The sequence below is a fragment of the Narcine bancroftii genome, chromosome 2 (assembly GCF_036971445.1).
Source record: "Narcine bancroftii isolate sNarBan1 chromosome 2, sNarBan1.hap1, whole genome shotgun sequence".
NCBI classification, from domain to species: Eukaryota; Metazoa; Chordata; class Chondrichthyes; order Torpediniformes; family Narcinidae; genus Narcine; species Narcine bancroftii.
This window is the reverse complement of record NC_091470.1, coordinates 76,515,170-76,531,345: the sequence shown is the minus strand read 5'-3', so window position 1 is coordinate 76,531,345 and position 16,176 is coordinate 76,515,170. Positions and strand designations below refer to the sequence as shown.

At 45.3% G+C, this 16,176-nt stretch overlaps 1 protein-coding gene across 2 annotated transcripts in view; it reads right to left on the bottom strand.

The window, feature by feature from the left end:
• Positions 1-11,929, bottom strand: part of itpka (inositol-trisphosphate 3-kinase A) — a 91,747-nt gene extending 79,818 nt beyond the window's left edge. Inside the window, exon 1 of one of the 2 annotated variants that reach the window (XM_069917151.1) lies at positions 11,034-11,929. In XM_069917151.1, the coding sequence (XP_069773252.1) occupies positions 11,034-11,453 (420 nt within the window). In that variant the 5' untranslated portion in view covers positions 11,454-11,929. The remainder of the gene's footprint in view (positions 1-11,033) is intronic. The other variant, XM_069917150.1, reaches the window with a different exon arrangement.
• Between the last annotated feature and the right edge of the window lie 4,247 nt (positions 11,930-16,176).

The window sequence follows — 16,176 nt, the reverse complement described above, 5'->3', positions numbered from 1 at the left end:
ATACTCCACCCTACTGATATAACAGGTGGAGATGCTTTCCCACTGGCCAATTAGTGGTGGTTATTGTCTGTTAATAAAATCCCAGTATTAGTATAATACTTGTCTGGTCCATGTCTATGGCTTATCAATTTTATTAACAGACTCTCAATCATGGACACTTCCCTGAAACCTGGAAGACTTGAAATAGATCAAGATGCCACCTAAGCTGGAGAAATTTTTCACCACTGGCTCCAGTGTTTTGAAGCATATATGCGAATGAACAATGTTGTGCAAGACGCAGCGAAAATGGACCATCTTGTGTCTCTCCTCGGAGATGTACCTTCCTCCGTGGTTAGGGAGACAGCTGTCTACCAGAATGCACTGAATCTCCTCCGAACCTATTATGATAGGTCATAAAACACTTTGTTCACAAGACATCAGCTTCACACTCGAAGACAACAGCTGGAGAGAGGGAAAATGCTTTTGCGCTCGCACTAAAAGGGCTATCCAAAGCCTGTGCTTGCGCTGCTGTTACGGCCAAAGCCAACCGAAAATCTTTGATGCTGGACACATTCATAAGCAGACTGGAGTCGGGGTACATTAGGCAACATTTACTGGAGACCCCGGGCCTAACCTTTAATGCTGCTCTACAACAAGCAAAAAGCCTTAGGGCTGCACTACAAAGTGCCAAAGCCCTTGAGAAAGAGAGCGGCACCCCCAAAGCACACCTGCGGCGACAATCCACTGCTGAGCGCCACTAAACCGCATCATAAAAGCCGCTGCAGGAGATGCTACCTCTGCGGTTTGGCACTGCACGTTCACTCTCAGTGCCCCGCACGGCAAGCCAATTGTGCCAACTGCGGAAAGTGAGGGCGCTGGGCCAGAGTCTGCCGGGCGCGAGAGTCATTGCCTTCCTCACGCCATGAGTTGAAGAGTAAGAAGAAGAAGAAGCGCTCAAGCGCTACTAATAAGCAGGGGCACCACGGCATGACTGCTGTGTTGACCTGGAAAGCCAATGAATCATCTAGTTCTTCTTCCTCTTCTCCTTCTTCTTCTTCTGAAATCATAAGTGGAACTGCCAGCGACGCGGCGAACTCCAACAGGTCGCCACTGCAGGGAGACCTGGCATTGATGACAATAAATCAAGATGAACCCCACGGCCTGAAGCATTCCACGATGAAGGTGGAGGTAAACAGGAAGCCTACTGACTGTTCGATTCGGGCAGTACTGACAGCTATATTCACCCTACGACCACTAGCACCCTGAATCTTACCTTGTGCCTGTCTGTGCGCAAAATTTCTATGGCTTGTTCTGGACTAAAACGAGACATTACAAGTTGCTGTAAAATAATCCTGAAGGTACAGGGAAATTAATATAAAGATTACAAATTGCACGTGCTCCCTGGTCTGTGTGTTCCGATAATTTTAGGATTAGATTTCCAATGCCAAATGAAAAGCATCATATTGGCATTTAACAGCCCATTACCATCGATCACAGTACCCAAAGAGGCTGTTTGCGGGTTATCAACTCTAAAGATTAAACCTCCACTTCTTTTTACCAATATAATCTCGGATTGTAAGCCTGTAGCAACAAAGAGTAGGCGCTATAGCACACATGTCAAACTCTGGCCCGCGGGCCAAATTTGGCCCGCGATATAATTATATTTGGCCCGCAAGATCATTTCAAAAATGTATTAGAGGTGGCCCGCTGCCCGCCATGCCAGTATAGCGCATGCACAGTAATACAACAAATCCCAGAATGCATTGGCGTCAGCCTGCTAATCGCCCCCACCTCCTCTGTTTACGTTGCAGGGTCTAACCGTGGACTCTAGTTTTGGGGCCTGACCGGTGTCAGGGGAAGCCAAGGCCGCTTCCCAGCGCCCGGAACCGGAGGCCTCGGGCCTGATCTCGCCAGGACCGTTGCTCACTCCCCCACCCTGCTGCAGGTCGATCCGCGATTCACGGTGACGGGGCCGCTGATCCGCCGAGATGCCGCCCTGCAGCGAGAGACGATGCCCCCGCACTGTCGTTGTCCAACCCGATCACCCGCAAATCCCGCCCTCCCGCACACAGGCCTGAGTAAGTATTATGAACTTTAATCTCAGGATAAAACGATCTTCCAATAGTTTCATGTCACAGTGATAAATATATTCCTGGTTAAAAATGGTCCTGCACCTGGATACAAGCTCATTAGGCATAAAACTTGAAAAGTGTGTCAATCAAAGGATATCTGTACCAATGGAAAAAGGGCATGGCAAATAACCCTGTTAGAGTTCATGCCCACAATCAGTCACCCATTTGATTGTTTCAGGAATCATGTTATTCTCCCACATTCTCAATAGTCCTCAGATTTTACTATTCGACAGCACACTAGCAACATTTGACAAATCCTCTATAGAGAAATATTATTGATTGAATATTTTATTTCTCATTTGTTAATGCTTCTGGAAAGAGTTTATCCAAAACTATTATTAAACATTTATTTTAATAAGAAAAAGTTTAACATTACATATGTCGAAAGAAGAGAAAACATGCAGATGTTGTTGAAAATTTTCAATAAATATTTAGTTCGGCCCTCGACTTAGTCCAAGTTTTTAATTTTGGCCCTCCGTGAATTGGAGTTTGACACCCCTGCGCTATAGCAAAGAGGACAGACTCTTTATTGAGAACAATGTTAAACATTTATTGAAAGAAAAAAAATCATCGATCCCAGTACTAGTCCTTGGCGTGCACAAGATGTAGTTGTCAAAAACGGCGTGAAATGTAGAATGGTCATGGACTACAGTCAAACTATAAACTATAAGCAACTAGATGCTTATCCCCTGCCTCGTATCTCAGATATGGAAAACCAGATTGCACAATGCAAAATATATTCCACAATTGATCTGAAATCAGCTAATTATCAGGTGCCTATTCACAAAGATGAAAGGCAGTTTACCACTTTTGAGGCAGATGGCAACGTTTTTCAGTTTAAAAGCGTTCCTTTTGAAGTTACTAACGGTGTATCCATTTTCCATGGATAAGCTAGTGGACGTTCATAACTTGCAAGCCATCTACCCTTATCTGGACAATGTCACTATATGTGGCAAGGACTTAAATGATCATGATCAGAACTTATAAAAATTCCTCCAGGTGGCCAAGCATCCGCACTTAAACCTTAACAATGACAAGAGTGTATACCGCACTAAATGCCTGGCTATACTAGGCTACGGAGTGAGAAAATGAGACCACTCATGCATCTACCCCCACCTGCGACACAAATGTCCCTCAAGCGTTGTCTGGAGTTTTTCTCCTATTATGCTCATTGGGTGCCCAGTTATGCAGATAAACTGCGGCCACTGTTTAAAACTACTAGTTTTCCTCTGTCTGAAGAAGCCCTCTGTGCCTTTGAACCCATCAAACAGGAAATAGCCAGCTATCGATGAGGATTTACCATTCCAAGTGGAATCTGAGGCATCAGATTGGGCCTTAGCAGCTATGCTAAATCAAGCTGGTAGAGCTATGGCCTTTTTCTCTCAGATATTACATGGGCCAGAGGTCAGGCAATCCTCTTATCGAAAAGGAAGCATAAGCTATTGTAGAACCCATTTACTATTTGAGACACTTTTTAGCCAGAAGGAAATTCACTTTACTAACTGATCAAAAATCTGTTGCCTACATGTTCACATTAAATTGAAGAGCAAGGTTAAAAATGATAAGATCATGCGTTGGCGAATTGAGCTTTCTACTTATGGTTACGATAGACTCTATCGCCCAGGAAAATTCAATGACCCTCCAGATGCGCTTTCTCGCATGACCTGTGCAAGTCTGCAGCTAGACCGTTTCAAATACCTTCACGATGAATTATGTCACCCAGGGTCGCTGGATTATAATATTCATTATGTGAAGTCCTTCAATTTGCCATACTCACTAGAAGACATCAAGAAACTGTCTAATGAGTGTTCAGTCTGTGCGGAGTGTAAACCACGCTATTAAAAACCTTTCACTTCCACATTGATTAAGGCATCTAGTCCATTTGAATGCCTCAGTGTGGATTTTAAAGGACCACTACCCTCAAATAATAAGAATTTTGACTTCCTTAACATCAATGATGAATTCTCTCATTTCCCCCCTTTGCTATACCATGTGCTGACGTTTCTGCTGGTTCTGTTATTAAATGTCTTGATATGATTTTTAGTATTTTTGGTTATCCTAACTTCATTCATAGTGACAGAGGGTCAGCTTTCATGACCTCTGAACTTAGGCAATACCTTCTTGATAGGGGTACAGCTACTAGTCATACTACAAGCTATAACCCACGGGATAATGGTTAAGTGGAGCGCAGTAATGGTACAATCTGGAAAGGTATCACTCTAGCACTAAAATCAAAAGGTCTCCCCACCAGCCGCTGGCAAGAGGTGCACCCAGAAGCATTAAACCCTATCCATACACGGCTTTGTCCAGCTCCCAATGAAACTCTTCACCAACGTCTTTTTGTTTTCCCTAGAAAATTGAAAGCTGGCTCAACCTTGCCAACTTGGCTCTCTAACCCCAGAGAAGTTTTATTAAGAAAATATGTTAGACCCAGCAAAGCTGACCTGCTTGTACAGCGTATTCAACAGCTTCATGCTAATCCACAGTATGATCATGTTATTTTTCCTGATGGAAGAAAGGACACTGTTTCCCTTAGGGATCTACCCTCGCCTGGTCTACAGCCTGTTTTCCCTTCCACTGACCTGACTCCTTCTCCACCCTCCCTGTCACGAGAAATACTCGAGGAACAATACCCTCTTCATGGGAATGTTTCCTTGTTCTCTCCACTCCCTTCCACACCTGGCGACAAAAGTCCTTCAGTTAGAGATAAGTCTCCTCCATCTGTGCCCTTACCAAGATCAACACGAATCTCAAAGCCTCCTGAGGCTCTGTTATGACCATTTCTAATCTTAGTCATAATTACTGTGAGTGGAGTCACCCTGTATTATCTCAGGCTTGCAGTTTTTTTTTGCTATGTGTTCTCATTAATTCTATTTGTAACCCTTGATCTTTTGTGATTTTTTTTTACTTTTGCCATTATTGTATTTTATTAAAATTGGACAATTTTTGTGGGGGGTGAATGTGATGACGTAATGGGGGGGGGCATATTATACTGACTGCTTGGCTATGGCTGTAGAGATACTCCACCCTACTGGTATAACAGATGGAGATGCTTTCCCAGTGGCCAGTTTAGTGGTAGTTATAGTCTGTTAAAAGCCCAGTATTAGTATAATACTTGTCTGGTCCACGTCTCTGGCATATCAGGAGTCCTCCGATATATGGACTCCCTGGAACTTGAAGGTATGAACCCTCTCCATTGCTGTTTCACCAATGAATATAGATGCATGGTGCCTTGTCCTCCACTTCCTGAAGGAACTGTGCCAAGTAAGGTAGGTAAAGACATAAGGAGCAAAATGGCTAAATTGCTTTGACAGAAGATTTTATATTCCACATCAGAACTAATCTGGCTCACATTAGGAAAATTCTACCACTCACTTTATTCACCAATCACAGAGAGCTATGAAATGGATACTTAGGTCCACTAAATTTGCTCCAACCATCAAGCAGCCATCCATACTAATCCCACATTAATCCCATTTTATTCTCCCCGCATTCACATCAACTCCCCAGAGATCCTACCACACACCGGATCTCTGCAGGCAATATTCAGCAGCCAATTAACCTACCAGCTCACGAGTCTCTAGAATCTGGGAGGAAACTAGAGCACCCAGAGGCAGCGATGTGGATAGCATGTGAACTCCACACTGACACCACCTGATTGAACTGGGGTCACTGGGGCTTTGAGGCAGAATCTCTATCAGCTCTACCATTCTGCCAGTCAATTTTAATAAGCAGGCTCTTAAACGGTTGAGAAGGAGGCCTGATGAATAGTTGATGAAATTTAATACAGAGAAATGTGAGATCTTGCATTTCGGGAGGTTTAACTGTGAATGGTTAGAATCTGGGGTGTGTTGTAGAGCAAAGAGATCTAGGAGTTTAGGCACATAGATGGCTAAGGGGATCAGGGGGTATGTGGAGAAGGCCGGAACTGGGTACTGATCAGCCATGATCATATTGAATGATGGTGTAGGCTTCAAGGGCCAAATGGCCTACTCCTGCACTTATTTTCTATGTTTCTATTTTCTATGACCGTGGTCATGGGGAAGAAGGTTTTTGGCACTTTGGCCTTCAAAGTCAGAATATTGAGCAGAGAAGTTGGGAGGATATGTTGCAATTTTATAAGATAGTGTTGAAGCCCCATTTGGGGTATTGTGCTCTCTTTTGGTCACAGTATTATAGGAAAGATGTTGTCAAGCTGGTGAGGGTGCAGAGAAAATTTATGAGAATATTGCTAAGAGTTGAGGGCCTGAGATATAGGTGGAGGTTGAGCTGCATTCTTAGCCCCTGTTCTACTTGCTATATACCTGTGACTGTGTGACTTGGTACAACAACACCAAGTACAAATTCACTGATGATACCACAGTAGTGGGTTGTATAAAAAAGAGATATGAGCCAGCATTCAGGAGGGAGATTGAAAATTTGGCTGAAAGGTGCACCAACAACAAATTTTCACTCAATGACACCAAAGCCAAGGAGCTGATTGTTGACATCAGTAAGATAAAACCAGAGATGTAGGGTCCAGTGATCATTGGTGGTTCAAAGGTGGAGAGGGTGAGAAAATTCAAGTTCTTGGGAGTCACTACCTCTGAGGATCTTTCCTGGACTCAACACACCAATGGCCTCATGAAGAAAGTATGACAGAACCTCTACTTCCTCATGGAAGGTTTGGTATGGCAAATTTCAACAAATGTGTGGTGGAAAATGTGCTGACTGGCTGCATTACGGTCTGGTATGGGGACACCAATACTCCTGAGCATAAAGCAACACAGCCCAGGTCATCAAAGCAAAACCCTCCCCATCATCAAGAACATCGACAGGGAACACTGCTGTTGGAGAGCAGCAGCAATCATCAAGGATCCACACCTCCCAGTATAAGCCCCGTTCTCGCTGATGCCATCAGTAAAGAGGTATAGGTGCCACAAGGCTCACACCACCAGGTTCAGGAACATCAGACCCTTCAACCACAAACTCATTTAAGGACCCTTTTACACTATTATATTTTTATTTCTCTGGATATTGCACAGTTTGTTTACATTTCTTTATTTATTTACATGTGTACCTTGAGGACCGGTACATTTTATTTTGCACTACCAATAATTGATCATTCTGCCTCACCGGCATGAAAAAGAATCTCAGGGTTGGTCAAATTTATGCTTAGATTGTATGACAGCTCTTACTAATTCAAGATAATTCAATATACATTTCAATTATTTGCATCAACTATACCTTACACCTCTAAAGTTACGTAATAGTTAATCAGAGATCTCAAATATGTGTTTTAGGTGTGGCACAGATATTGGTACTTTTATACATTCCACCTGGTTATGCATGAAATTAAGACCTCTTTGGATAAATTTGGGGAATGAAAATTAGGGGGTGGACTTCCCTCTTGATCCACAATTGTTCCTTTTGGGGAATTTGGCTGTCATCCCCCAAAAGTAAATTCAAATTTATTAAAAACATTTTGGCAATAGCCAGGAAATGCATAGCGGTAACATGAAAATACAATCCCCTCTTACATATTGATCGTTGGAATATGGAGAAGCAAAGTTGTAAACCCCTGGAGAAAATTACTTAGAAATGAATATAACATGTTCATAAATGTTTGGCAGCCTTATTTGAATTAATTTAAATGCTCGCATAGTTTTGTCTATCTATTCAATATTTTATATTTAATTTTCATCCCTTATTAGTAATTTTTTTGATTCTATTAAATGTTGGTGCAGCTCTTTTTCCTTTTTCTTCTTCTTCCCCTCTGTCCACTGTATCCTTTCCTTTCCCTCAAGGTACGGAGTTACTTCTAGGTTTAATGTGTATTTTAAGGATATAATTTTTTTGTATACTTCTATCGATTTGTATATACATTCATTGAGTCCTTTTTGTGTGTATGTGTGTGAATATATAATATATATATATATATATATATATTCTTAAAAATTAAATAATATATATTTAAAAATTCTTAGGGTTGTATGTTATGACATGTATGTGCTCTGACAATAAACCTGAATCTGAGCAGGCTTTATTCCTTGGAGTGCAAAAGGATGAGGGGTGATCTCACTCAGGTGTACAAAATCATGAGAGGTATAGATTGGGTGAACGCGGAGAGCATTTTGTCCGGAGCACAGGAATCAGTAGCTAGAGGACATAGATATAAGGTGAGGTAAAGAGATTTAACAGAAACATGAAAGTTAATTTTTCTTATCAGAGTTTGGTGAATGTATGGAATAGACTGCCAGAGAACGTTATTGAGGCAGGTACTATTGCAACGTTTAATCAAAATCTGGATAAATACCTGGATAGGAGGTGTGGAAGGATATGGGTCAAACACAGGAGGGTGGGACTAGTGTGGATGGAACATTTGGGTTGGCGTCAGCAAATTGGGCCAAAGGGCCTGTTTCTGCACTGTATGTCTCTGTGACTTTATAAAGCTGCAGAATTTATTTGCCTATTTTCTCTGCAGATGTGTCATTGCATCCTTGAGGAAGTTTGAAATCTACATGGTGGTACTTATCTGGAAGTAGATGAAGATAAAACAATAATTAAACCTACACATTGTGAAGAAATTCCTACCAAGGTTAGGAATTTCAATACAATTCACTGATCCTTTGTTATGCATTTCAAAGCTGCCTCTCCGTTTGCACCCAGGCATTGACTCAACAGGATTGGGCGCATTTTTATTGGTTTCACTTCAAAATGCTAAACTTCAGTCTGAATGCTTCTGGTATGCACACATTTGTTTGTGTTTGTGGGCATGTGTGTATATATGTGATCTTTTGGTTTATGGGTAATCTTGTTTACCTTTGTCCATTTCTGTGTGCATTGTTTATCCTTCTGACCACATGTGTATGAAGCCATTGCATGAATGTTTGCTTGTTTGCTACGAGAAGCAGTAATGCTCTGCCTCCTACAGTGAAGACCATATCTGCCTCTGAATCCATGTAACAAAGAATCACTCACTCATGGCTACTGCTGGTATTGGGAACCATTTCCTGCAATTCATTTTGCACCATACAAACAAGGCAAAAGCATTTCTCCATAAATCTTCGTCCGCGAAGCCAAGCCAAAGAAAAATATGAATAATAAACTTTGAGTCCCATTTTGTTCCGTTAATAAAACAAGAACAGAAATCATCAAGTCATCAAATATCAATAGAGAACCCGATGTTCTTAAAGCTGACCCAGAAACCATTTCCCAATTACTACGTGGGCGGGCAGGTTGCCAATGGTTTGGACTGGACTCTGTGTGGCTGCGGAGACTGCAGAAGCACTGGAGGTAAATCTATGGACACTCAGTGTGGTGCGCTGTTAGACAGAATCAGACACATACAAGGTAAAGACTGAACAACAGGCTTTAATCCACAAAAACCACCACACAGCCAGGCTGGCTGTGGCTGCAGCAACTCAGTGTAAGGCCTTGGGAGGCCGGCACCCTCCCAGTGGGTGATTGACACCCGACAGGGTGGGGCTTGATCCATTCAGGCCAACTGATTGACAGCCGGCCAGGTGTTGTCCTGTCCCCTTACACTTCTGCAGGTACAGAGGTTGCCCCCTGCAGTCAGTTGGTGGTGTACCACCACACTCAGTGCCTCTTGGGGGGAGGGTGGGGGGGATCTCTTTTGCTTCTCTGACCATAAGAAATGTAAGAGGCGCTTGGGTAATTCTGGCTAGTGGCGAATCTGTTTGCTTTACAGCAGGCAAAAGGGAACTTCACATAATAGGACACAATTTTATTACTATGACAATAAACTGAATCTTGAATCACACTGCAGAGGTGGAGGAGTCTGTTTGGCCCACAATGCTCTTTCTGTTGTGACCAATCCCATTGCTGTTCTTTAACCAAGACTCCAAAAATACTCTCCTTACAAATATTTATCTGGTTCACTTTTGAAAGTAACTGTTAAATCTGCTCCCTCCAGATTCCAGATCATAATAGCTGATAGGATTCAATGAAGAGCCATCACAGTGGATGGTTTCCTCTCCACAGATGCTGTCCCACCCACTAATCTACAGGATTTTTCTGCTTTCATATTTCCATATGATTCAGAAGGAGGCATGGTTGGCATAACGGTTAGTGCAATACAGTTACAAGCGCCAGTGATTGGGACCGGGGGTTTGAATCCCGCGCTGTCTGTAAGGAGTTTATTTGTTCTTCCCCCGTATCTGCGTGGGTTTCCCCTGGGCATCTGCTTTCCTCCCATCATTCAAGACATACCAAGGGTGTAGGTTAAGGGGGCAGCACAGATTCATGGGCTAAAATGGCCTGTTACCATGCTCTGTCTATATTGACGTTTAAGGCCACTTGGCCCACCAAGTCTATGCCTGCTCAGAGTGTGTTCACATTCCCCTAATTTTCCCCATATTCCTAACAACTCCACTCCGATTCTACCACTCACTAACACACCTCAATCACAGAGAGCTGTGAAATGGATACTTTGGTCCACTAAATCTGCACCAACCATCAGGCAGGCATCCATACCGTTAATCCCATTTTATTCTCCCCGCATTTGCATCAGCTCCCCTGAGATCTCACCACTGAACCCTGCAGGTAATATACAGCAGCCAATTAACCTACCAGCTCACAAGGCTCTGGGATCCCAGAGGAAACGAGAGCACCCAGAGGCAGTCACGTGGAAACTCCACACTGACACCACCTGAAGTCAGGATTGAACTGGGGCTTTGACACAGCATCTCTGCCAGCCTATTACATTTTTCTTTTCTTCTTCCTATAGTTATTTCGCCAATTATGCTACGCTGATGTCCTCTATGGATGTTCCTGCCAACTCCTCCCCCTCAAAGCTGTCGGATGGTCCTGCCTGGGGCCTCTGGTGGTCCACAGCACTCCGAATCCCCTCACCATTGAGGGGAGCTTTCTATCCTCTGCACTCTTTGCATTGAGAGAAAGGTCGGAGCCATCACTCACCAGGGTGATGCCCTCTTGGCCCTCGGGGTCGTGGTCTTGCTGCTGAGCGCCCAGCAGCGCGTCATCTTCCGAGTCGTCGAAGAGAGAGGAGCCGGTGGAGGAGAGGGACGAGTTGGAGAGCTTGCGGCAAACTCGGTGGTCGGAGCCCTGCTCCAACTCGAAGCTCTCCTGCGTGGTCCCTTCGTCCGAGGTGACGGTGAGTTGGGGGACAGGAGGTCGATGGCGCAGAGCCGCCTCCACCCTCCCGCCGTCGCCGCTGGCCGGTCCCAGCCTGCGGACCGAGTTGTCCCCCTGCTGCTTGGCCGGACCGGTGGAAGCGCTCCGATCCACCGCGCCGAGTTTCGCCTGCGGCGTGGGGCTGCAGTTCCTCCTGATCCCGGACGGCGTCTCGGGGAAAGGGTAGTAGTTTCGCTGGAGCATCTTCACGGGGTTCCACCGTTTGCCCAGGCAAACGTGCTCCGAGCTCTCTCTCTCTCTCCGCTGCAAGTCCCAGGCAGACGCGGAAGTGAAATGTCAGCACCTCAGCCAACTCGGTTGACTCAGCTGCCCCATTCTCCCGACGATCGCCCCCCACGGCCTCACTTCAAGGGTGAAGAGCAACCCCTCCCTTCCGCTCCTCTCTGCAGACAATGCAATTGGAAGCGGGGCTTGTTGAAAGATTTGCAAATCTCCGCGTCCAATTCTCGCCACTTGTTTGTGGTCTGCGTTTTGCAATTCTTCTGTATATTCTTCCTTCCACTTCACCCCCCCACCTCCAAGGAAGGGGATGGGACTCTCTTCGGACTCGGGGAGCAAGTCAAGCGTGTCGGCGGCGCATCTGTGCAGTGCGTTCTGACAGTCAACTCGGTCTGTCTGCTCATCGGCACTCGCTCCGTTTTGTGAGTTCCTGGATTGAGACGTGGACTTGGCAGTGACGAGGGAGGGGAGGGGGGGGGGGGTGTGGTGGGGAAGGGTGAGATTTGAAGGGGGTGTGCCCGGCTTCGCAATGCTCAGGCCCCAGAGAGCAGAGCAATGCCCCAGTCCTGCTGATTCATTTGTACACCCAACGCACTTTCAGTTCACTTTTAAATGTGCACCGTAACGACTCAGCTCAGTGGATCTGAACCCTTCACCCCCACTCTCATAATGGCAGGGGTGGTAAGGGTCCTTGAGGATCGAGGTTGCTTTCTGGAAACCATCTCTTTTTGATGTCCTCAATTGAGTGAAGATGGCACTGCATGAGTTCACAACCTCTCTATAGTTCCCCCCACCCCCTGTCCTGTGTATTGGTACCTCCATCCCAGACTGGGATGCAACTGGTCAGAATGCTCTCCACAGTCTTCTTTCTTTCTTTGGCTTGGCTTTGCGGACGAAGATTTATGGAGGGGGTAAATGTCCACGTCAGCTGCAGGCTCGTTTGTGGCTGACAAGTCTGATGCGGGACAGGCAGACACGGTTGCAGCGGTTGCAGGGGAAAATTGGTTGGTTGGGGTTGGGTGTTGGGTTTTTCCTCCTTTGCCTTTTGTCAGTGAGGTACCCCTGTAGAAATCTGCAAGAGTCTGGTGACATGCCAAATCTCCTCACAAAGTAGAGCCTTCTTCGTGATGACATCGACGTGGAAGCCCCAGGATCGATCTTCAGAGATGTTGACACTCACTTACCCTTTCCACAGCTGACCCCCCCCCCCCCCCGATGGGGACTAAGGTCATGTAGATGATGTGAAAGGTGAAATCTATGGCAGGTGCAGAACACTGCGAAAAATGGTGGGGTGGCCCGAGCTGCTGCAACGGTAGTGCCGACCCATGGAGAGTGAAGACGTGGTGCTCCCGCAGGGTCCAATCACTCAGTGCAACTGCCATGAGCTCCGACGGGCTTTGAATGGCCTGTTAAAGGAGCCAATGGTAGTTTTATTTAAAATCCAGCAACTGTGGGGTCTGCGTCCAAGATGGCAGCAACCACGAGGGGGTTGCAGACTCCAAGGAAGCGGAGGAGAGGAGAAGGGGGAGACCACCCACCCCCCCTGTCTGAGAAGGAAAAGCAGAGGAGGTGACCACGGGACGGTGACCACGGCGGCAGACCAGTGAGAGGGTTCTGCAGCTGAAGGGCCCACACAGGTGGTGGGCTGTTGGTGACTTGAGGTGAGGAACCTACACAAGCTGTGGACTGCTGGAGACTACAGACAAGGGACTTGCACCAGGCTCCGGACTGATTGAGACTGGCTCAAGACTGGGTGAAAGGTTACCAGGTATAGGAACAGGGGTGAGAGAGGATGCCGAGGGTGCTGAAGGGTTCCTAATTGTATCAAAGGTTTGGATCTGGAGCTCGGGTTGCAATGGTTTGGACTGGATTGTATGTAGCTGTGAAGGCTGCGGGAGAGCTGGAGGCAAATCCATGAACACACAGTAACTCGGGGGGGATATCTCTGTTTTGCTTCTCTTTCTCTGACTGTAAGAGGCGCCAGGCAATTTCTGCTGATGGTGAACCTGTCTACCTCACCACAGACAAAAGGCAATTTTGTGCAATATGATACTTTTTATTGCATGACAATAAATTGAACCTTAATGTGGATTTTTCTCATTGGGAGCTGCAAGATCGGGACTTTGAACAAGAAGAGGAGCATTTAAAAAACACTGAGAAAGATAGTGTTTGTTTAAATTGCTCCTGTGGCTAATGAGCTGTAGCCATTAAAGGGAAGTGTGAGTGGAATGACTAGGAGTGGCCAGTATAAAAGTGGGACTTTGAATGGAGAGGCTGAAATGGTGCTGCAGGAGTTGAGGTAAGGTAAGAACAATTCACTCGAGGTTTAAAAAAAAGGATTCAGCAAGGAAGCACAGGTAAAGACAGGTTTTTCTAACTTTTTTTCTATTTCATAAGACAGTGCGAATGACAGCCAGGGCCAGGAACATGCTCCTCTTGCAGAGTGTAGATAATCAGACAAGCTAGCAGTATCTCTGATGACTTAATCTGTGAGAAGTGCATGCAACTGAAGCCCCTTACAAACGGGGTTAGGGAATTGAAGCTGGAGTTTGAAGAATCAAATTAAGCACAGTCAGGATTACTAGAAAGATGGTGCTTGGTAAACTGAATGGACTAAAGATCGATAAGCCTCCAGACTGGATGAGGTGCACCCACGGGTTCTGAAGGAGGTGGCTTTGGAGATTGTGGAGACATTGGAATTGATTTTCCAGAAATCAATAGATTCTGGCATGGATGCAGAGGATTGGAAGGTCTCAAACGTAGTTCCACTGTTTAAGAAAGGAGGAGGTAGAAAAAAGGAAATTCTAGGCCTCTTTGTCTGATGTTGGTAGTTGGAAAGTTATTGGAGTCGATCCTCAAGGATGAAATTATGAAATACTTCGAGGTGCGCGGCATGATATTTGGAGGGGAGAAAATTCAAAATTTGGAAGTGCAAAGGGACTTAGTCCTCATGCAGGGTCTTCTCTCTCTCTCTTTGGCTTGGCTTCGCGGACAAAGATTTATGGAGGGGTAATGTCCACGTCAGCTATGCAGGGTAACCTAAGGGTTAACCACCAGGTTGGATTGGCAGTAAAGAAAGTGAATGCTATTTTAGCACTTATTTCAAGAGGAATGGTGTATAAGAGTAAGGAGGTGTTGATGCTCTATGGGGCACTGGTAAGACCTCATTTGGAGTACTGTGTGCAGTTTTGGGCCCCTTATCTTAGAAGGGATGTACTGATGTTGGAGAGAGTACCGAGAAAATTTACCAAGATGATTCCTGGAATGCAAGGGCTAACATATTAGGAATGTTTATCGGCTCTTGGACTGTATTCATTGGAGTATAGAAGAATGAGAGGAGATCTCATAGAAGCATTTCGAATGCTGAAAGGATTGGACAGAGTAGGTATTGGTGGGTGAATCCAGGACAAGAGGCACAGTCTTAGAAGGTGCCCATTTAAAACTGAGATGAGGAGAAATTTCTTTAACCAGAGGGTTGTAAATTTGTGGAATTTGTTGCCACATACAGCTTTGGAGGCTGGATCATTGGGGAAGTTTAAAGGGGAGATTGATAGGTATCTAATTAGTCAAGGTATCAAGGGCTATAGGGTGAAGGCTGGAACTTAGAACTGTTTAGCTCAGGGTGGATTTGCTGAATGGCCTACTTCTGTTCCTTTTTCTCGTGAATTCTGGATCATTCGGGAGGATGAGGGGGGTAATAAACAGGAGTTACAGAGACGCAGTCATTCCTAGGAGGCAGAAGGAAGGTAGCTGGGTGACAATCATGAGAGGGAAAGGGAACAGGCAGTCAGTGGAGGGGACTCTTGTGGCTGGACCCCTCAAATAACAAATATATCATTTTGGATACTGTTGAGGGGGATGGCCTACCATGTATAAGCCACTGTGGTCTCTGGCATAGAGTCTGGCCCTGTGATAAGAAATGAAGGGAGGAGAAAGGCAAGCTGTAGTGATAGGGGATTCAATAGTGAGGGAACAAATAAGAGGTTCTATGGAAGAGATCAAGAATTCTGGATGTTATGTTATCTTCCAGGTGCAGGATCTGGAATATCTCAGATTGAGTTCACGCCATTCTCAAGAGGGAAGGTGAGCAGTAAGATGTCATGCTCTGTGTAAGGACCAATGGCAAGGGTATGAAGGGTGATGAGGTCCTGCCAAGAGAGTTCAAGGAGTTGGGTGCAAAGTCAAAGGTCAGAATCTCTAAGGTTCTGATCTCAGGACAGCTACTTGTGCCACGTGCAGGGAGGTTAGAAATAGGAGAATAATTCAGGTTAACACATGGCTAAAGAGATGGGTGCATGAGGGATGCTTCAGATTTCTGGATTATTGGTCTCTTTTCCAGAAAGGTGGGACTTGTACCAGTGGGATGGTTTGCATCTGAACTGGAGGGAGGCCAATGTCCTTGTGGGAAGGTTTGCCAGTGCTGCTCTGGGGCATTTAAACAAGATTTGCAGGGGAATAGATACCAGAAAAGTCAGAGCAGATAAGGGGAGTGGAGGAGGAATAAGACAATGCATAGAAAAAAAAATCAAAAGGTTGTTCATGGTGGGAATAATGTTCTCAGGTGCATCGATTTCAATGCAAGGAGTATTGTAGGAAAGACAGATGAGCTTAGAGCATGCTGTGGAATTATGATACTGTGGCCATTAGCAAAACTTGGTTGCAGGAGGGGCAGGACAGGCAGCTTAAT